Source organism: Cariama cristata, unplaced genomic scaffold (genome assembly GCF_000690535.1).
Source record: "Cariama cristata isolate BGI_N322 unplaced genomic scaffold, ASM69053v1 scaffold13920, whole genome shotgun sequence".
Taxonomy (NCBI): Eukaryota; Metazoa; Chordata; class Aves; order Cariamiformes; family Cariamidae; genus Cariama; species Cariama cristata.
In genome coordinates, this window is record NW_009595375.1 from 1,877 (window position 1) to 25,353 (window position 23,477).

A 23,477-nucleotide genomic window follows, 5' to 3' on the forward strand; every position below is an offset into this window, starting at 1 on the left:
TTTGTTACCCCTTTCTATGTAAATGGTACTTGCATACCACCTGGACTCAAAAGAAGGGGCTTCCAAAATTAGTGGCAGCTCGGCAGCTTTAGATTATGGTGTGAAGAATGCTATGGGTATACCTGAGGGTGGGGTTTGCCTCAGTTTGACATTTTCTTTTCACCCTTTATTTCTGCATGAATAAACACCAACAAGTTTCTGACTGACTTCCACTACTCCCATTCTTCTAGAGACATTGGTTTTCTCTCTCTCTTTCAGAGAAATAGCTTTTCATAAGCTAATCTGTAACTTATTTACAGCTGGTATTTCTCCCACAGTTTCCATGCTCGAGTCCTGTACAACACCTCTGTTCAAACCCATGTATTATAGGACACGAATCTTCACTCGTCTCCACTATTCCCCCCATCACTTTATGGTACTTCCCATGTTTCCACACTACAAATTCCTCCTCTTTGCCAGCTGCTGTCTTTCTACCATATTCTGCCTTTCTGTTCTTTTTCCAGTTCATTCAGCCTTCAAGTACACCTAAATGGTCCCCCTTTTCTGCGATCAGAAATTAATTTATTCTGCATCTAAAGCTATATGGCACCAAAGAACATCTGCGACCTACTCATTTGGCAACGTATGGTATACATCGTTTAAACATGCCATAGGTTCTACCACTGCAGTGTAATATTTTCTGTTATCATGGCTCAGAGCAAACAATCAAAAATCTTCTCTGTGTGATGTTCAGAGTAACCTATTATAAATTCTTCCAGAAATTTTGGGATTTCTCCCCACCCTACTTGTGAATAATCAGTTCTTCTGTATCAGTTAGCTGCTCATTTCTCTTCTTACCAACACTGTTAGGACCATCCCCCCTTTTATCTCTATTCTGCTAACCTATTATATTCTCTGGACAAACAAATACGGCTCAAACTATATTGCATGTTTTTTTAATAGAAGAAATTAACCTTTTAAAAGTTAAACCAGTAGATTTTATAACTCCATTTCTAAAATGCGGATTTGTTTTAGCTACTGACCCATGGGAAAGCACATTTGCAGCAGTCTATCTTTTAAATTATCAAAGTAAGAATAAATTGTTACATATGACTACTGAAACGTTCTGGATTTTTTTCAGGTTCTGAGTTACGTCCGTACGGAATGGGATCCACTCGATGCTAGCTTCAGCACTAATCAGCCTTATCAGGTTTACACAGTAGAGCACTCCATCTCCACAGACAAAGAGCCCATGGCCGACAGCTGCGTCTACAAGTGCAGTAGGAACAAAATTCAGTGCATGGCTGTCACCAGAATACCACTGCGATCCAAGGCCATCAGCTGTTGCAGAGATGTTACAGAAGACAAACTAGTCTTGGGGTGTGAAGATTCGTCAATAATTCTGTATGAAGCCTACAACCAAGTGACTCTGTTAGCCCAAGCAGAACTGCTGCCTGCTTTAATAACCTACCACCCTTCCGGAGCCATATTCATGGTTGGCAGCTCTCAAGGGGAGTTGCAAGTTTTTGACACAGCACTGTCCCCAATTAAAATTCAACTCTTGGCACAAGACTATTCACCTGAGGCAACTCTGCAACTCAGTAAACACTTTGAGGTGCCTAGCAGCCTCGTCCAGATCCAGTGGGCTGCTCCTCAGGTTGTGTCTGCCAGCACTGACGGCACGGGTATTCATGACCTTTTGTTGGTTAGATTCGACAAAGGACCCTTAGGAGTACTTCACTTTAAACTGGGTAAGTTGCTGAGCACATCTATTGAACCTTGAGCTCTCAAGGAAACATCTGTACCTCACCTGTTTTTTGTAGCTCGAAACACCTTCATTTCAGATACATGGGACCATAGCCTTAAAAGCACGTAGTTCCAGTGATTTTTGAAGATGCTATCCAAGGAGTTTGTTACGTTTCACAATTAGTGTCTTTTCATATGGGGTCTGACAGAATAGGACCCCGATCGGCTGTTGGAGCAGGGTCCCATTATGTTCCCTACTACTCTAATAAAGCGTTCTAATTTCTCATATGGAAAATTCTTCTAGTTTGTAGTATATAATTTTAGGAATTGTATTCATTCTCTAGTTAATACCCCTAACAAGCTAAAATAAGCTATATTTAATAATAGAATAGTAATGCTATTTTCTTTCCTAAATGATTTTTTTATGTGTATGATGCAACTATCCTTCCCATTACAACTTACATTTGTCCCAGTCCTCTGTTCTTCCTGACTTCAGTACATGAAGTTACACCGTTTCTTTCCTTCAAGGCTTTTCACACAGGAAGGAGGGTTTTCATAATCTTCAGAGAAGTTTGGTGTCTTGATTAATTTGCCAGGAGTTGTGAATAAAAGAAGTAATAATACTGGTTTTAGAATTTATATAGCACTTCTCATTTTAGGTGTAAGGAGACTTTAAGAGAGTAAACCCGTAACTGTCTTTATTTTACAAACAGAATAACAAGAAGCAGTAAAGGAAAGCTAAAAGGCTTTCCAAGAGTTACACAACGAGTCAGTGGCTGAACTAAGAATAAAACCCCTGCAGATGCTCATCAGTGAGAACTGTATTCATTCCATTCAAGTCAGGCAAGTTACAGTGGTGCAAACCCACTGTGAGAGCTAAAAAAACAATCATGCTTAAACCTTCTGACTACCGAGCCAGTGTTTCAGCAGGGCAGACAGCCATGTCGAATATACTCATCCTGGAAAATTTCAGCATTTTACCCGTTGTCTGTCCAAGGAAACAGGATTGTCTCTGTAGATCTTTACAGGAGCTTCTTATGAGTCTTTTGTATAAAGCTATTGAGATTAGGAAGAAACTTTTTTTTAAAAAAACAAACAAACAAACAAAACCCTAGGTGACAGTGAGGCTTGAAAAATCTACTTAATTTCTTTATTACTGAGACACACATGTGCTTTTGTGGGGGAAAACCCTGTCTAAAAGTATTGCAGACCTAAACATTTGAAAGACTGAATTTGAAAAACTTACCTTTGTGCAGTGGCATACTTAGTTAAATTAATATGATAGGATGTTAGCAACAGAAATGTTGGATTGACTTCTAGTTGTATAGTTTTAAAAGAGCTGATCCAGATTATTACTGTTACCCAAAAAAAACTATTAAAAAACTGTTTACAAGTTATGATTTATTTTGAGATAATTCAGCTGCATTATGTTCAATGACAGGTTTAATAGTTGCAGAGCACCCCAGAACACTAATTATAACAGCCATTTGATGTTTTTGTGCTTGTTGGCCATCAAAAAAAACCCCTCTAAATTACCTCTTACCTGTCAAGCAGAAGGCACTCTTCCCGCATCTACCTTGCTTTTCTTCAGTCCTCCCTTGTGGGGTTTTCTCACAACAGCTTTCCAGAAAGCACAGCTTTCCCCTTGCTATCTTTAGCACATTTATGTTCTTACGAAGGCAAGCAGGCTCTCAGTGCAGGGATTTAGAGGCCTTTCCTGCTAATTGCCAGCTTGTAAACTTAATTGGACTGTCTCCCTGGGCACCGTTCCTAAATCAATTAGGCAGTGAGTTGGCTGTCACCTCTTTTTCCCAAGCAGGTTGCCTGGAAGCGTACCACCCAGGAGAAGTCAAGCATCCAAATGGGAAGATGTTGACCTCTACAGCTGAAAGTTATCACATTTTAAAATTCATTCTGTATAATTACTGTAAAATCTCTTCTAGGAAGAAGGCAACGCTCTTTCTGTCCCTCCCTCCCTTCCTCCCTCCCTCCCTCTTCGTAGTCCACTGTGCAAAAATATGCTGTTCTCTGTTGCATCCTGGTTTTCAGCTTTACCCCTCTTCTCAGTTTGCCGCACTGCCAAGGTAATGCTGTGTTGAGCTTCCCAGCCTCAGCAGTTTCAAGGTCTCTGCTATTCACAAAATAATGCAAAAATAAATTATACGGAAAATTTAGGGGTCCATGACAGCAAAACCCAGACAGGCATTCAGGAGTGAAATAAGATCCATAATTAACTCATGAGTTGGAATTGTTTCCCATAAAAATCCGTTAAGAAACGATGTCAATGAGAATAGGCAAATATGTTTTTAACTTCCAGCTGACATATGATGATTTTGGACAAGTTCTGTGAATTCTCTATTGTGCTGTCTAGCCAGATTTATTTCAGGAAGAGATTCATATTAAATTTACCCTCAAACATTAGTGGCAAATATTTTTGGTGTCTAATGCCAAACTCATTTTCAAAAGCATTGCGGCTTCTTGTCGTTGGTGTCAACCCAGATCTTGCGTAATGCCAGACTTGGGACTGATGCCAGTGGTTCAGCATTGCTGGCCTCAAAAGGCATTTTAAATATAATATTATATTTAATTAGCATGCAAATAAATATTTTCATCTTCACTTAGTGATTAATATGAAGATTGCCCAACTTATGTAATACTTTAAAAACACTAAACATTTAGGAAGAATAAAGTCTACCGTAACAATTAGATATTATCACACATACACAGGTTAAACGTGGCTGTTACACAGTATAATGTCCATAGGCTTCAATACATGCAAATGTAAAGTGAAATACAGTAGACAAACATGTCACTTCTTTAATGACACTAAAAACCTGAAGTATTTCTGTTACAAAAAATAAATATGTAAGCTTTTTTTTCCCCGAAGCGTCAGATCTGTGTATGCACGTTCTCAGCAGGTTACTTGTCCTCGAGCTATAGTCAGATGTTTTCCTGTACTTTTTTTCCTGAATTCTTGTTTTACATCACAAACAGTATTCACAATTACATTTATGAAAATTTTGCGAGGTATGTTTTCTATATATCAGGTCTGCTTTTCTCTGTTATCAGACTTTTCTTCCCCAGCTGTCCTATGGCTTTAATATCAATGTTGAAATTCAGCTCATTCCCTTTCTCATGAGAATTTTTTTCCTTAAAATTAGTTTTGACAAACAGCATCAGAATATAAATTAAGAAAATAAAATAGTAACATGTTTTTATTTAAAGAGAGGGGAACAGTAAATTTATTCTGGTCTCTTTCTAATGTCTGGAGCAGTAGTGATACTCTAGCACTCTAGTGACCCAGAGCAAGCAAGAATTGCTAAAATGCCATGTGTGGCCTATGTCACACGGTTATTGCGCTAGTCGGGGACAATAAGTAACGTTACTTTCTGCAGCTTTTCAGTCACCTTTTCTGTTCAGAAGCTGAGATCTACAAGTCAAGAAACATTGACAGTCTTTCAATTTCTACTTTTCAGAGAGAGAGTGCTGTAGACAAATCCTGCTCTCATGGTGTGAGCAATGTGTTGCTCTTTTTTTTTTTTCCCTATGGCAAGCTTGTTCTTGGTTTCGTGTGCACCTGTAATTCAAAGGTCCTTAGATGTTGATGTCTTTCATGATATCCCCTCGTGGAAGAAATGCTTCACTTGGAGAATTTGGCCAAGCTAGGGGAAAGTTCTAGAGCAATTGCAGTACGGAGAGTAATCGAGTAGCTGTTGCTTTGAAGCCTGAGGGGCTGTAAACATATATACATAGGTACATTTGTGTGAGACAAATGCTATTTTTTAGTGCTGTCCAGCAGTATTTCCCTACGGAAAGCAGGTGCTGTGAACATGAATTTATTACCTCTAATACAATAATGATAAAGTGGGCATGAGCTTTTTCTCCCATGTTTAAAACAAACTTCATTACTTGATGTTGTCACCAGTGGGTATTGGCCACATTTGCTCAGCCTCCGTGTGTCAAGTTCACTGATGTTTTTTCTCCGCTGTCCAAAGCACCCTCAGTCTAAATATACCCAGATAATAAGGAGCTATCTCACATAAAAATTGTAGTATTGAAACCCATTAACTTAAAGTTTCTAATGTTAACCAACAGCAATTATTTTTAACTGTGCTGAAAAGTAGCCAGCTACTGTTTGACATACTTATAACACTGTCTTTGGTTTTGATATTTCCTGTAAAAGGTGTGATCACAAGAGGACAGCTGGGCCTTGTGGAAATCATCCACCAGTACATTCGTTATGATGAGATACATGAGGCAATTAGTGTCCTGAACACCATGAACTGGAACACGATGGGTCGTCAGTGCTATATATGCTTGAGCGCCATTGTCAATCACCTTCTTAAACAAAAGCTTACACCAGACAGAGAAGGTAAGAGACTGGTTGTATTTTTAATGTATTTTTGTGGTGTCTTTGTAATTCGTATGTGAATTATGACAATATATTTATTGACTGTATAAAGAAGACAATAGTGAGAATTCAGCCAGCCAGCCAGATTATGGTACTTCATAATCAAATGTCGTATATAGACAAGTCATTTCAGTAAAACTTGGATCAATGTGTTGATTGCATTCTAGTTCATTTGTATCAATAGTGATACTAAAATAATGCGTATTTTAATATATATGGTATGGGCGTGACTTAATATGTGTAGCACTATGATAGGTATGCTGTAACTTTATTCCATTACATAAATTTAGCTTATGTTACAGACTAATGTTAGTTAACATAGGACCAAAATGTGCATTACATATTCGTGCTGAGACAGCACCAGCTTAAGGAGGGACGTTTTCCTGCAGCAGGGACAAGAGATTTTAGTGTGGGTTTTAAGGTGCTTTTGGAGGGTGGCTCTCATCGCAGGCTCCAAAGGCTTCGAATGCCCTATCCTCTGCTGCCTCCTTTAGGCTTACAGCATTTGGCCTCCCTGGCATCCTCTGGCCCCCTGCGGTAGTACCTGGGGTCCCTCGCAAGAAATGATGAATTTTAGGTTCCCCCCTCGTCTCTGCTGAAGCTTGGTGTTGTGCCTTCCTCTTGATTTGCTGTCTGTCTTAAAACTCAGTAGACTTCCAGATTTGAAGTGCCTTGATGTAGTGAAGGTTTTATCCTCCAGTCTAGCAGGCAGACAGCTGGGGACCAGGCATCTTTTGTGGCAAGAAAGAATACTTAGGATTCTGGTGTGTTTGATGATAGAAAAACTCCAAGGTGTCCTATATTGCTGCCAAGCCATCAGCTGTCCCATTTTGGGGGATCTGATTAAAAAAATCTCTGCGTTGCAAACGTGGCACATCAATTCTAAATAAAACATGCTTTTAAAAGGAGCCATGAAAAGGGCTGGTTGTGAAACTCCTGTAAAAATATGCACATTATAAATAGATGTCTGTGTGTTTCCCCCCACGCAGCTCCCTAACACTGTTTACAGCAGACGGAATTTTATTCTGTCCAGGAGTTATTCTATGTGAATCTAACAAATTTGGCGTGGTAATTTGTTTTCCTTTTTATTAGCAAAACCCAGTGGGGCCTTTTACTTATAGCGATGGGGCAGTTATCTTTGAGATCTTTATTCTGCCTTCAACGTCAAGCTGGGCTATCTAATGAATCTATAACTGTGCTAGTAGTTACTCATATTGCATATAGGTTGAAATATTTCAGAAATACAGAACATGCTGTCAAGAAAACAGCAATGGCAAGAGAGTGTGGCTTGTTTTTGCAAAGGTACTGCTGTATTCAATTTTAATCTAAGTTGACTGCTACTTTGAAAGAAAATACCTTTAAGGTTCAACTTACCTTACTGTCTAGATTTAAGAGAATGCAAAACCTAATTTACTAACAGTTTGCCTGTGTTACTAACACAGTACTGTTAGCACACTTAGTGCTATCAAGCCTAATAAAGTAAAATGTCACTATGCCTGGAAATAAAGAACCATTATCACTAAATACAGAAATGGCTAGTTCAAACAAGCACTAATAACAACAAATCAATGAGATTTTGTCCAACTAATGAGACAATAGGTTATATTTTGCTCTTAAAGCCCACACAAAATTTTAATTAGCAGTAGCAGTTTGCGTATTCACTCTGAAAGGAGAACGTATATAGCAAATATATAGCAAATTCTCCCTGTTCTGCCTATAAGGACTTGTACTATGTGTTAACTCTCAAGCAGAAGTCATGTAACATAAATATTATTCATCATTAAATTTTCTTTCAGCTAAGCATGTGAGACACAAACATGTACTGTGTATTTTCTTGTATTATTTACAATTTTGTATTAAAACCATGTAGAAACATGCATAAGAGCTCCAGCCGTGGAGTATAGCAGTGAGAAAGTGTTGAAAGCGGAGAGAACTTCTGTAACAAAACGGCTTTATTTTATTGATTACAAGGGTCGTTATCCTGTTTCCCACCACTACACGCTGTAGGATAGTCAAGCCCTTAGGGTTTCTAAAACCTTTATTTTTTTTTTACTTTTTAAACAACTGTGGGCTGAAGGAGGTTCCTTAGACCTCAAGGCCATCACAAGAAGGGTTCTGTCACCTGCTGACCTAGCACAATAATCCCTGAAAAACTGAACTTCCTTGTAGTTTGCCTAAGAGGACAAAGATGATTTGAGCTAATTGAGAGTTGATCTCTACTGGACAAACTTGTTCAAACTGTGTTACTCTTATGAGTCACTTTTAATTGTATGCTGCTGGTGAGAACTTGATGTGATACAGACTTCTTCATCCTTTTGACAGCTTTTGTTGCTCAAAGTCATTGTCAACTCTGCCTCAAAGTGAAAGTTTATATACACATTTGTGTTTGTACAATCCATCATATTTTAATTTCATCTGTCCTACAACAACATCACATTTCATCAGTGTTTGAGGAATTTGACTGACTGCAAACATGAGCAACCTGTTGTAATTGAAACAGTTTCGCTTGTCTCATTGCTGCTGTGTTTGAACTCCACAGCACAGCTTGAGGCAAGCCTTGGAACCTTCTATGCTCCAACAAGACCCCTCTTGGATACCACCGTGCTGGAGTACAGGGACCCAATCAGCAGATATGCAAGAAGGTTCTTCCACCACCTGCTCAGGTGAATGACAGTTTCAACTTCTACCAACTTAAAATTAATTGCATATTTCAATAACTGCCTACTTTAATGTGGTTAACATTTTCCAAGAGGACCACCCCTGAAAAAAATGCATTCATTGTCACTGTTTGTTTAACTTGCACTTCGTTCCTTTCAAGTAGAGTATTGCAGGTAAAATGTTATTCAGAGCTCTTCTATCATCAATACACTTAAAATGAATCACCTTTTCCCTTTTAGCTTGACAGAAAAAAGATAGCATGCTTCTGAGAGATTTATATTCACCAACTGCTTGCAGATTAACTATTGAAACAGCTTACAAACTTGAAGAAAACTCTGAGTTTAAACAGATGCTAAAATGCAAACGAACGGTGCATGGTCCAAGACATTTTTGTCTTTGCACCATTGAAATCTGAGCATTTTGTTATTCTCGCCCTCAACGTTCTCATATAGAAATTCATATTCCAGTAATTTTCAGTGAATTTTCAGTGCCATTAAAGTAAGAGTAGAAAATGAAACGTTGAATTCGTCTGTAAATTATATGACATTAGAAGAGTCATAATACCAAATTCAGCTAGAATTTATAGGACATTGGTTTATTGCTATATTTTTCCTTCAGAATAAATCAATAGCCTAGATTTCAATCGGTTATAAACATCAATACACAGCAGTTTAACCTGTTCATGTGTTCAACCACAAATATAGCTGAAACATTCCCTCTGAGAATTATCCAGTGGGTGAAAATAAGGAGAAATTACCTTCTGAATGATACAGTGTTTGTAACGCCTTGCTGAGGAGGAGTGCAGATGGACACAGTGAGAACACTTACAATGCACCCTTTTTCGACGATTCATCCAGATTATCTATGTTGTCTGCATATGCAAAGCTAGGAACTGCAAGTTGCTTTGATGGTACAGCATGTGCTTCTTTCACGTTTTAAAGATTTTATCCTGTCTCCTACGTTTTGAGTCTGAGTAGGATCATCTTTCTGGTAAACGAGTCCATTCCAATGCGGAAATTATTCTAAGTAGAAGAATGCTCCAAATATCTGCATAATATGTGCTAGCCTTTCACTGGGGTTTTCTTAATAGATGTGGCCACAATAGTGGGTACAAACTCTGCTTTTGCCTTTCTCCTAGAAACCAGCAGGGAAGATCTGTTGCTGCAGTGGCCAACTATAGTGGCCATGGGCCAGCTGCCTGCGGAGGACAGATGCAGAAAGAATGCTTCAGAGATCGCGGAGAGGTGTAACTCTAGTGCTCTTACCTCTGCAAGAGAAAGGTGTATTCCCTCTGACTCAGGATTTGCTTCCAAATGCTAGCAGGCATGCAGAGGCATGGGGCCCTGGCTAAGCTTTCGGCGCCTGGGGCTGCTGAGCACAGCTGAAATACTGACTCAATCCCCCTAGCAAACAAGAAGCTTCAGTGTCAGAATGCTGCCCGGACAGTGTGGGTAGGAGAGTATCCCTGTGTCTGTTACCTCCACTATAAAGCAGCCCTTGAACAATCTACGGTTGTGGCAGTTTTCAGAACTAATGTATGTTATTTTGCTGTTTCCTTATTGTCAAAGGGATTTGTATTTGACTGAATCAAAGTGATAGGATCATGTGATTGCTGCAGAACAGATGGTAATGCTTAAAGCTTATCTGAGAAGACGTAATCTAAGTACAAAATGAAATGTTCAAAAATGGGAGATTTATCTGATAGAAAGCAAGGAAATGATGTTCAGAGCTGATCTTTATTGTATTAAAGTGGCTCTGCCTTAATTGGTGTTTATTTCCTTTTAGATGTTTTCTTAAGTGACTAGAATGATTTGAATGTAGGCTAAGCAGAGAGTACTACAGATTTGTGGGAGGAATGGTAAACCATGGTTCTGGGTGAGCGAACTACAGATGTGTTGGAGAAATGGTAAACCGTGGTTCTGGGTGAGAGAATGCAGGAGAATCATAGGGAGACACAATGCTCACTCATCCTTTCAGGCACGTGAAAGTTGCAGCCGCTGCTATTGCATCCGTCTGCGAGGAGCCAGCAAGGCAAGCCACTTCTGCCAGCCTGCGTTTACCATTGTAGGTTCCAAACAGGAAGAAAAGTGAGAAGAGAATCATGCTCTTGCCTTTTCAGATCACCATATTATACCCATGAGGACACTGAAAATGGAGTAGTCCTCCCACTACCTGTTTGTCACAGACAGCAACTCTATCTGGGTGTCAGGAAGACTGCATTTTAGGTAGTCTTATGTTTATATGCTCTCTGGGTCAACCTTTGTTATTTGATTTATTCAGCTTTTTACCCTTATTCATTTCGCACCAAATACTTGCAGGCTGGTTACAAATAGTTAATGAATCTCTTCAGAGTGAATTTGTGTTACCGCAGATGTGCCTGCATGACCAAACAAGAAAACCTGAATGCAGATGATCCGTAAACTGCCGATGCCAACTTGGTGCAGTGCTAGGGGACATTTGTTACTCTCTTGTGAGCATGAGGAGACAAAAGCAAAGTGATCACTTTGTACCCTGTTGCAGGAAGAAGCGGAGGAAACATAGTGCTTCCTAAATTGAGTGCACTATAAGTATGGCTGATATTCAAAGAATATTTCTTGGAATAGAGTAGGGCCTTCTGCAATTCCTTTCGGCTTCAGAGAAAGCAAGCGGCAGATGCACAGAAATTAAATCTAGAGGATAAGGAGCTAAAACACTCAGGGAGAAACTCAGAAGTGGGATAGGAAGGGTGAGGAAAGTGGGATGAGGAGCGTGAGTAGAAGACAAGGAATTGGGGACGAAGGACTAGAGGCAGGGATGGGGATGTAGAGAGTCCCGCAAAAGGGCAGAGCAGGAGCACAGAGCGAAATAGGGGAGGACAGCTTAGGGGGTGTGTGGTGGGCTATAGAGGAGACCAGACACATAAGGGATGGACAGGGAAGGGCAGAGTCTTCCATGCAAGATTAAAACATTAAAACACTTAATGTTTCTAGATCTAAATCTGAAAAATGTTCATGTAAACAAAAGTTTTCACCTCCCTCTCCAGCTTTCCTTTGAATGCCCCACCAATCTGCCTTAAGCCTTTTCTAGAAGGACCCAGTCTTGGGAGAGAAATATTAATTCATTCTACATGCTGAGACAATCTTTGACCTGCCTGCTGAGTCTGCCAAAAAGGTGCCAGTTATTGTTGTACTTTTTAAGATGTGAGTGTCTGCATTTACCAGAATTGAGAAATACAGTTACCTTTTCAGAAAGGCTATCCTCGCCTAGTAATAATCTTGTGCCAATGATTTTAATCTTTACTGTAGGCTGAAAGGTTGTATATCCAGTCGCAAATAACTGGAGACATCTATTTTCACATTATCAGTGAGATTATAGGCTAACTATTTTTCTACCATTGAAGAGATCAGTTTCTAGAAAACACTGAACGCTGTGATGGTAGCGTTCCCCCTTTTAGGTGTCGGGCACTTTAGAAAGAAGATGCTCCATCATTACTGGCTGTATTGCAAGTATGGGTTAGAAAACGGTGCTGCAACCTGAGATGGACCAAGGAATGCTGACAGCACGATTGAAATGGATCACAATTAGAAGGAAGGAAAATGCCTTGCAACATGTTTGACGCAGCCATGTTATTTGTATCCGTCGTTATAAAAGCTAAGTTCTTAAATTTGCAAACCATGCAGCATCTTCAGCTTCCACTAAAATAGAAGCTTAGAGCTTTGCAGGCATAGGCCCTGAATATGGAATACCTCCAAAACGAAGCGTTCAGTATACAAAATTAAAATTAAAGGGCTCTTAATTATATGCCAGGGATCCATTACAACAGTATTTATGGAATGAATAATTATTTTCACTTTAAATTCTTATCTATAATTAAAAAATACAGGAACTGAATTACAAGTATAGAAATATATCTTAGGTGTTCCTTGCCACTTGAGTAGCGCTCCGGTATTTTATTATGATGTCACTGCTTATAATAATATAATGCATTATATCATTATGTAAAATGTTGAGCAGAGGTGGATTTATTAGGAAGCCTTGAGGAGCTGTAACCTTCTTGCCCCCACCCTTTTGTTGAGCGCTGCCTGCTAAGTGTATTTGTGTAATGGGGGAGTGGCTGCACAACCTCCTGCCTCTGTAGAACAGCCTCATCTACCCGTGTACACAACATGGAATGGGATGGAATAGTTTTTCACTCGTTAACTATGGCTTCGCTGACTCAGGGCTTTGCTTCACTCTGATCAAGCATTCGTAAATTGTACTTGTCATATTTTCTAATGCATGAAATTATCTTGTTTGTTTGACACACACACAGAGGCACAAATACACGCCTGCTCTGTTACGTTCTGATTTTTCTGTCTCTCTCAGAGAGACAGTGAGAAAGTAATGTAGCATGAGCTGGAGGTAAAGGCTGGGCTGGAAAGTCAAGTCTGAAATGCAGCTCAGGAGTTGTAGAATTAGAATGCAGCCACAGCTCCCTGTTTCTGCTGTGCCCTTCCCTCCTGTGTCATTCTGTTCTTGTGTTGGGGAATGCGCAGCTTAAGGACCTTTTTGCCTTTTTTTTTTTTTTTTAACATGGAAAAATACTAAGATTTAAAACCATTTGGACCTTTCCATCTCATAATTCCATTAAGAGAATGTAATGTTCTGTTTTTTTTTTTTCCCCATAGTACAAAAAAACTACAAAGCAGAGCTCTGTTGTAAATAACAAGATAGTGCATTTGCTTCTTTCAAGAGCAAAGTGCAGCTCTGATCCCATTCACCAGTGGAATTTTGGATGAATTCATGAAAGATTCTCCTTTGTCTGAATCCAAAAATGAAAACGTCCACCATGTTTTTACCGTTACTGTTTGTATTCCTTCGCAAATCTTCTCAGAAGTGTTGTGCACTCTTCCCAGTGTTCAATGTAAGACGCTACCGGTTAAATGCAAAGAAGAATTTAGCTACGTGTTGGGCAGAACATTCATAAAGTGGTATGGCTTTACACACAGAACTTGATAGAGCTCCTTTGTAAATAAACACCCATAAAGGAGATGAGAAAGTAGGTGGCCATTAGCATCAGGGGAGATCTGCTTCCAGCCAGTACTGATTTTTATAAATCGCTTCACTATTCAAGAGTTCTGAAATGTACTGCTATACTACCTGACATGATGCCTTGACACAGTCAGTTATCACTTAAGTCCAAGACAGCCTTTGAAAAGCTAAAATAAAGCTCTTTCGCCCTGCGGGTGCATCGCTTATGCAGTACTAACTACCCCTTGGTAAGCAGGTTCCGTATCACTAGACTGCAATCTGCAAAGTAGATATTCACTGTAAGTATTCCATCCTAAATAGGACCCTAAATCAAAGGTGAAAAAATGCCTCAACTCCGTAGGAATAGTTCCCAATCCCATCTGCTGCTGACTGTATGGAACTGAGGGACAGAGTGAGCAAAGAGCTCTTATGATCCTTTCTAAGAGCACCCTAAAAGTGGAATCTATAATTATATTGGTACATAGTGTGTCACAAAATATGTATAAACAGTAATGATGACATGGTTCAGGACTAAGAATGTCTTTTATATTCATAAGGTAACCTATTAGGCATTAAATTATGCTTTTAGATAAAATGACCACTGATGTCAATCAGGTTCTGTCTGGTGGCCATATGAACAGAATTCATCTCTATGGGATTCAGCTCTAAGTTCAGTAGCAGGATTCTGACTAAAGTAGCACCTTCTGGAGAGGACTTTGAAGAGTCCTTTTTTTGTCATCTTGTGAAAACGATCAAAACCAAAGGTTTTCCTATTACCACGGCACTGATAAATGAGAGTTTCAATTGCTGTGATGGAACTGCACATGAAAAGATTCCCCTGGTCATCCTTCTTGACCTGTTTTAGAAACAAGAAATAAAGGCACCTATTTAACGGAACTAGATTATTTTTGCAGTTAAAGAGGTTAAATATCTCAGGAAAAGTTTAGAATGTCTTTGCTTTGGTCCTATGTTGCTAATGATTTTTTTTCTTAAACCAGCTCCGCAACAGTTTTCAATTGCAGTCAGATGCTTTGATGCCACAGGAATGGCTCCAGGATTTAATTCTCTAGTGCTGATTACAATGTAGGAAATATTGAGCAAAATATCAGAGGGAGGGAAGAAATGACATGGCATAATTGCTTGAGAATAAAATCCCATGAAGATAAACCACAAGAAATCTCTGTCGGAGATTTGGGCAAGATGTTCCGCTGAACCTAATGGGAGGCACTGCTTGGAGCATGGGAAAAATGGCCCTTCTCGCACTCTTAGGGCAGTCCCAGAGCTACTTTAATATGGAGCCATTTCCCACAGCTCCAGTTCTCTGCTATGTCCCCACCCATGGGACTGCACTAGAAAAAAGGAACACAGAATATCTACGCTGGACTAATGTTCTTTGTGCCAAGGCTGTTGCCACGTGCTGGTTAATCTGGCATTGATGTTGCTCCTTTTAGAAGCTGAGCCCACATAGAGACCATCGTTGTAATGTGTTTTGTTGTGTAATTGATAATCTGCCCTCGTAAGGTGGCTTTTTCCTGCTGTACCAGCCGTGCAATTCCCCTGAAATCTGAGGGGCTTTGGGTATACATCACGTGCAGAAACAATGCAAATACACTGTATTCATGGACAAAACCTCAAGAATAAGTTCTTAACAACACATCTCCATACTTGAGATGGAGTCAGCCTCAGTAAGGAGGAGTCAGGCTCAGTAAGTCAGTCTCAGCTTTCCTCCCCGTCAACTCTACCTAGTCACTAATGATATCTCCTTCTGGAGCGACACTCAAGAATCTCTTCTTGAGGTCCTGACCAAGAACCTGAATTTAAGGTTTGGGTTTTTTTTGTTGCAGTCTTTCCATATTGAGTCATGTCTCATCTCTTTACCAAGATACTTTTTCTCCATTCATCTTCAGAGTCTTCTTGAGCCCCACCATTACACTTCACTTTTCTGTGTATGGACCATCTGACAATATTCTGTCTTGAGCTCGGCTTACCAGATCAGAACAGAACATGGCTTGGCAATCTGTAATCCATTTGTTATGTGCAAAAATTGTTTGTTTTCTTCCCTAAAGAGCTTTGTTTTTTCTGACTTCTCTCCCACTTCCATCTAGTACCCTCCAGGAAGAGCTAATTGAATACTCGGGCAGCCCTAGGCTTCCTATCTTCAAATGCAGAGCTCCCTTTTATGGTTCTTCAGAACTGAAGAGCCTGCTAAGGAAAAGATACCATAAGTAAAATTTAGAACAAAAGTCAGCAATAGTCAATTATCCAATAACTGGATGTAGTGTCTTGGGGGTGCGCCTCACCTCCCCTGACTTAATAACATAGAATTAAGATGTCCTACACACTCATCTGGGCTCCTCTGTAGTTAGTGTAAAGACATGGGCACCCAAAGGATGAGTAATCCCATCGAAGGGAGATGTCTAAGATAAGCGTGAAGACTCAAACGTCAGTGCCTATCCCTATCAATTAACTATAAAGGGAACCTACCTAATTAGCTTAAATTAGCCATGTAAAGGTGAGCTGTTTGAAGATAAATGGAATGATTTGCACTGTAAATGTCTAGCTCCTGTATCACATTATTACTGGCCAGTTAACAGAAAGATCTTAGATGCTCAGATATAGTTTCTGTAATAGAAGGAGAGAGGCACCAAGGCTAATAAAAATATACGAAGAAAGTTTACGGAAAGACACAAAAAGCAGACAGGCATGCAGATCTTTCTGAAAGTCCCCTTTTAATCAGGATAGGTCAGGATGGGGTTGTTTCTTAGTTTACACTGGTAAGTGTTGAAGTATCAGTAAAAGAGGTTATACTATAGATAGATAAATAGTAGTATATGAGAAGCACTGCATAAAATTCGTCCAGAATTTCTAAAGGTAATCAAGAATAAAATAGCTGAAATACACACTGTGGTGTATAACCTCTTATTTAGAATGACCTTGGCACCTGAGGACAGGAACACAGTCTGGAGAGACCTTGGAGAGCTGTAGCCCTGTAAGTCCAGCCTCCAGATTAGTGAAATCAGTAGAAACTGTATTTCAAAAAATTGTAAAGATAAAGACAAATACTGTGTATTGGAGGAGAGTCAGCAGGATTTCTGTAAAGGCAAGTCATGTCTCAAAACTCTGAATTCTTTGATGTCAGCAATCACGTCAGTAATGGATATCCAGCTGCTACTGATGAAAGTTTGACTATTGAAGATGTTTTTGGAAGGTCTCCCACCAAAATGTCTTAAAGACACTAAGCTGCCACAGGATAAGAAGGAAGCTCCCCTTTCATAGGTAGGTAATTCATTAAAAGGTAAGAAACAGAGTAAGAGTAAATGGTCAGCTGTCAACGGAGGTCAGCAGTGGTGATTATAAATACAGCAGACCTATACTCAGAAGTAGCCTGGCAAAGGAGCAAATAGTGAGGTGCCAGCATTTACTAATGATGCTAAACTATTAAGACTAGTGAAGATAGAGCCTGCTTTGAGGAACAGCAAAAGGGCTTCACAGTACTCAGTGACATAGTGTCAAAATTGAAGACAAAGTTAAATGTAAATAAATTCAAAGTGAAGTGCACAGCGGGGGGTGACTCCAGATTTCACGTATAAAATGACGGAGTCTGAACTCACCGTTATTCTGGAGGAAGAATTTGGTCTTGTAACTCTGCAGCTCTAAAATAGTCAGTTCAGTGCTCAGCACAAGTACAAAAAGCAAATTGGATGCCAGGAATTCTTAGAAAAGGAATAGACAACAAAACAGTGAAGTTCAGTTCACCTGAATTTTGTATGTAATTTTGGAGTCCCATAATCTGTGAAAGGATATAGTACAACTCAAACAGCTTTAGGAAGGGCAGCCAGGATGATTAAATGCATGAAACAGCTTTAGTGAAAGGAATGACTAAATAGACTAGAACTCCTCAACCTATAGAGGAGGCAACTGAGATAGAGATCTATTAACTTGTGAGTGTTAGGGAGAAAGAGCACAGTAAATGACTGCTCACTGCTGCTTCTAATGAAAAAAACAGGGGTCATCAAGTGAAGCTAACACGTGGCGGTTTCAAAATCTAGCGATTCTTCACGTAACATATAATTAAAATATGAAGCTCTTTACCACAGGATGTTGTGGGTGATTGTACGTGAGTTGAAAGGCAAGGTTCAGGGAAGAGAAATTCACTGAGAAATACCAACATAGAACCACCTCTGGCTCAGCAAATGCTGAACTACAAATTGTTGGAGACTGGGAGACAGCTTAGGGAAGTATCACCATGTGCTTGCCCTGTTCTTATACTCTTTCCTACGCAGCTAGCTGTTGCCAAGATATCGGGTCAGATGTACCTTCGGTCTGAGCAAATGGTCGTTCTTATGTTTTATGTTCTTGTACATGATGCTGTGCAGAAAAAGCATGAAATACTCATTAGTTTTCCATTTGCTCCCTCAAAAATGTGCCAAAATTTGCACGTGCAAAGTTCTAGAGAATTTCTTGTCTGGCTCTCCTGTGGCTATATTTGCTGTAATGGAGTTCTTATGTGTGGGAATTTTATGAGCGTTACCACTGCATTATTTTATTATAAAGAAATAATATCGGCTATCGACAAACCTCGATAGAAAAAGTAAATATACTGTAATGAACCTGTAACTCAACAAATTATTCAAGATTTGGCCCCGCACCATGACTTTGTAATTAGGTATTTATATTTAGGCAGCCAGCTTTGGAAAATATCGAGCTAATACCTTTTCTCTGAGAAGTCTTAGCACAAAAAACCCGCATCTTATCCAATGTCAGGCATGAGGGAGAATTGGCCCTGTACCTCATGGAAAGTCAAGGAGGAAAAGGGCCTGTTCATCTTAACTTTAATACCAAATTTCCATCTGCTGCCGTTTGAAAGTGCAGAGATATCGCACATATACAATAGGGATTTATTATAGAGGCAGCAACTCATCCTTAACCACAGTGATGATACTGGGCCTCTGTTATAGAGCTGTCTTTAGCGTGTAGACATGCTGATATGTTTGCTCAATAAAATCCAGCTTTCAAGACATACTGTTAAGTTTACATGATCACCAGAGTGAGAGGGATAAAAGCCGGAAAAGAAGAAAAGCAGAAGCGAATTAATGCAATAAAGGCTAGGATTTAACAGACAGGGTTGAGTAAAATAAATGTGAAACAACAGGTGTCTCTGACTCTTATCAGCATTTTTAATTAACACCTGTTTTTAGCCCAGAGTACTTTGGAAGAGTATGTTGGAGTGTGTCTGTGTTTAAAGATAGACTGTTGAGAAGCTACTGAGTAGTAAGGGGCTGGGGGGAACCGCGAGGTTTGGGGTGGGGGCAGGCTGTGTTTGCTGGGTGGGTCTTGCTTGCAGCTTAGAGAAACCTGAAGGAGAGCCACTGTGATAAAATTGCAAGGTAGGGAAATATTGCTATGGCAACAAAATGTATTCTCGTGAAGGCAAATGAGTATGAAAAAGGACATACAGAGTGTGGGAAATTCAAAGGAAGTACACGTTACAAGAAGAGAAAAGAGTGAATCTAGCTTAAAAAGAAATAAACCATCATAGTTTCAACTTATAATAAGTTATAATAGTAATAAATCTCTGTTATCCTGACTTTCATAGCACCTACTACTGAAAATCTCAGAGCACTTGACAGATGTGAAAGAATTATGCTACGCAGTAGGAAAAGATCTACTCCTCAGAGTCATCCTCTTCAGTGGCCCGTTCTACAAGAATCCAGGCTAACATGATTGACCAACATCACATGGGAAGTCTGTGACATAAATGTTCATAGAATCAGGATCTTTAAACTAGTATTTCTTTGGTGTAGGTATAAGACAGTTCTATAGCGTTAAACTAGTGCTGTTTTATAGTTAATCTGAGCAAAGATCAACAAATAAATGACGTAGCTTTCTTTAGAGCTAAAGCTACTGCTTTTTCTAGAATATTTCATACATCTAGACTATTTCTTAATAAATGTGTATTTTTAAAGTTTAAACGATGCCTTCTTACTAAACTACTTCATTCAAAAATTAACTTGGTTCACTTGAAAATCTGACTCAAAAATGCCTTATTAGCTTTCTCTTTCCTCCTGTTTTTTTGATTTGGTTGGCTGGTTGGTTTGTTTTCTTGCTTCGTACCAGAGAGTACCCTTTGATGTGAAGGGCATTTTGTTCTGTGCCCAGCAATCTATAAAGTTGTAGGTGGACTTCCTTTAGTTCAGAGATACGTAATTTGACAGTATACTTCAAGTAACAGAAATTTTGGGTGGCTTGAGATATTTGTGCCCATTTCAAATTTTCTCATGCTTATTCACTAGCTTTTACTTGAGACCTATTTGTGTATGACCTTTGAAAAGTTCCATGAGGGATTTCTTTTTAAACAATCACTCAGGTCCCAAATCCAGTACGTCACTTAACGTGCCCGTGTTTAGGGCCCACAGAAAATTATAGGTCGTAAACCCATACATTAATGCTTTGCTGAATTTGGGCCTGAAGGGATGTGTAGATTATACCTGGACAACCTTTAGAGCTTCTGCCTCTAAAATACAATTTAGAAGATTATCCCCTTGACTCACGTACATATAGACCCGGTGGCTGTTTCTCCATTAGCCTTTGGTGTGCTCTGCAGCACTTTCTCTTTGTAAGTACGATAGTATCTAAGAAGGCAACAAGACTCTGGACCCTCCTCAGAGGTTTGTGAGTCCTATTCAAAAGAGCTTATAATCTAAAAACCTAGTGGCATAATAGCAGGAGGTTGGCAAAATAATACCACTAGCATCTTGGAGGTCTTAACTTACCAACACATGCATTGATTCTTCCCTCAGTTCCCTAATGACTTAGAGAATCCTTGATGAGTCTCAGCCAACTTTACAGATGGCAGAAGCCTCAGAAATAAGCAAATGCTTGCCAGTTTTGTGAAAATCAGCAACCAGTTAGGGTTAAATAGGATGGAGGAGGTTATCTCCATCCCAAAAAGCTACAGCGAAAGTTCCACAGATATATGTTCTGCCAACCTGCTTAACACCAAACACCATCTACGTTGCCTCTTGCCCAAACCACTGTTGGGAGGGAGCTGGGTCTGCCCTCCTGGGAGAAGGATACCGTATTGTCTGGAGCGTGTTTTGGCAGGGCACATAGGGAACGGGTCAAGTTGCTGTGCTGAGGCCTGTGTAGGAGGAAGCATAGGAAACTAATCAACGGTACTCTTTGCTGCTCTCAGAATACTTTCTTTTAAAAAACAGCAGTTATGGTTTAAATTTCTGGTTGTGATATGTGCCACTTTTGGTATGCCTTTGCACATACATTGGTGTTGAAGTAGTCTAGCTGCGGTAAACTGATAGCCAGCAATTGATTGATTTTTGCCAAAGGAGATCAGTAGTATCAGGGATAGTCTGTTTTCCAGACAGTTCGTTATCCAAACGAATGATAAGAGATTATGAAGTAAATTCAAAAATTTTGAGACTGAGTCCCCCAAATCATGAGATCCTGAAACACAAACTTTCAGTCTGGGGAGAGAGGGAAAGACAGGTTCTTTGGAGAGTTCCTGGTCTTCAGGATGCATTCAGTGGTCTGATTTTCTCTGCAACTACCTTACTTAAAATAGGGTGTCCTACTGAACTCATTAGGGTAAAACGGTATCAGTTTTTGGTTGACTTTTGTTTAAAGTGTTTTGAGTTTTTTAATGAAATGTAATATCTTGATGTATTTATTCCTCTCTAAGTAAAGTGCTAGTATTTCAGCATTCGCTATAAAATGCAGGATATAAGTCTTTGGCTAATACTGTATTTTATATATGAAAGGTTACATAGCAATCTAAGTCTTCGGAATTTACTGAAATTTTACTTAAAATATTTCCTTGAAGGTCAATAGAATTTCGGGGTAGTCATTTTAAGGATGCACTGAAGTTACGCCATCTATACCTGACTTCATTAAACATCGATATTTTTCATGTGAAATATATAAGACCTTAAGCCCTCAACCAAGGTTTTTTAAATGGGCTCTGAAGTTGTATTCTGAAATAGAGCTACACGTCTAAATCAGTGGTGTTATGTTCAACAGTTGGTTGAAAACCAATCTGTCCCCATTTAAATCAACCACTTAGCAACCTAGCCACACACTTTTTACATTCTTTAACCTGATAATCTGTAATTATTCTGGCTCGGAATTCCATTGAAATGGGATGCAGAGTCATTTTACAGATGTCGTTCTTTATTTTAATATTGTCTAATTTAAAAAGAAAATATTTTAGATAATAACAACATTTGGGGGGGGGGGGAGGGGAGCATGAAAACCATTTCTGTTCCAAATATTGCTGATATGAGAACTTATGGGAAACAGCTCCTTTTATGAATAATTATTATTATTGTGTTTAAGAAATGGGCAAGATGCCTAGAAATTGAATGAAAGAATGAGCTATTAAATTGAAATATTAAATGAAATAACTGAATTTAAAGTAATCATGTAAACCCTGCAGAAAATGTTGGGAGCTGTAGCTGATTGAACATATTTTCATCATCTGTTTTGTATGCTTAAATACAATTGCTTGATGTAAGTAAATACTTGATTGATATTCTGAATACTTTAAAATCTGCATATGCATCACAGAATACTGAACAATTAAAACTTAATTTCAGTGTAGTTTGATTACATGTAAATTATTTCAATATTCATTTTTTCCAGTTCTGTTTGCTCCGTGCATATTTAATATTCACTTTTTGAATGCGTATCACCCTTTATTGGACTGTGAGATGAGGAGGACTCTGAAATTTCTTCCATTAAAAAGGATTGCCTTATAAATATTATTTGTGCCTCAGCTCTTCCCCTGCAGATTATTTTCTAAATGTTGTGTACCCTTATTGAAGACAAGGAAAAAAACTGCTGCAGCCCTCCTTTATCAGCCCAGCACAAGGAATATGCTTACATGGTCGATGGGCATGTCTAAGAAGGCTTGTTGGTTGTAACTAGTCCCTAAAGCAATGTTTCCATCTTTTCGGCGCTATATTTCTCTCTTGCTTGCGTGAGCTCTCTCCCTCTTCCCTTCTTCCTCCCTCCACATGATTTTTTTTTTTTTTTCCTGGTTCCTGGATTTTTTATGAGGTGTTTTAATATTACGGATAAATATTGCAAATATTTTTAAGTTGACTGCTTGCAGCCTGGAAAATGTCTCTGTCTTTAAGTACCACATTCAGTGTAGGCGTTGTGGAATACAGGTGACAAAATTCTGTCTTTTGATCTATTTGTAGAACCTCTTGTAAAAATTGAAGAGACTTCTTTTCCTTTCTCCCCAGGCCCAAATCCATGCACGTGGTTTTGACCTACAGTATTTAAAATCACCGTATTTCTGAACATCCAGCAGGACGAAACCCTGGGCATTTGATTCTGGTTTTATTTATGCTGGTGAAAACCAACAATAGCCTCTCTGAAGTTAATAGATAAAATTCTAATTTTTTTTAATTTGTTACATATTTTATTGAAAAATGAAGTGCTTTCCTGGCATCTTTTCAGTTAAGTCACATTCTCCAAATGGAAGCAGGCAGCAGGTCTGCCACTCCGCCGTGGCGGGCAGGTCTGGGCTCTTCTCTGCCTCGACCGTTTTTGACCTGCCTGACCCTCGTCGTTATCACTCACACTTCCCCTTCGTTTCCTCGTCCGTACAACAGATGTACTAATAGCTGTCTTTTTAAATTTTTGTAGGATACGTAGAAAGGTTGCAGAAGTG

At 39.3% G+C, this 23,477-nt stretch overlaps 1 protein-coding gene across 1 annotated transcript in view; it reads left to right on the plus strand.

Moving 5' to 3' along the window:
- Positions 1-1,120: 1,120 nt before the first annotated feature.
- WDPCP (WD repeat containing planar cell polarity effector) overlaps positions 1,121-23,477 on the plus strand; it is a gene marked incomplete at its 5' end in the record, with an annotated part of 41,274 nt that continues 18,917 nt past the window's right edge. Inside the window, 3 exons of the mRNA XM_009701849.1 lie at positions 1,121-1,730; positions 5,909-6,097; positions 8,676-8,799. Of these exons, the coding sequence (XP_009700151.1) occupies positions 1,121-1,730; positions 5,909-6,097; positions 8,676-8,799 (923 nt within the window). The remainder of the gene's footprint in view (positions 1,731-5,908; positions 6,098-8,675; positions 8,800-23,477) is intronic.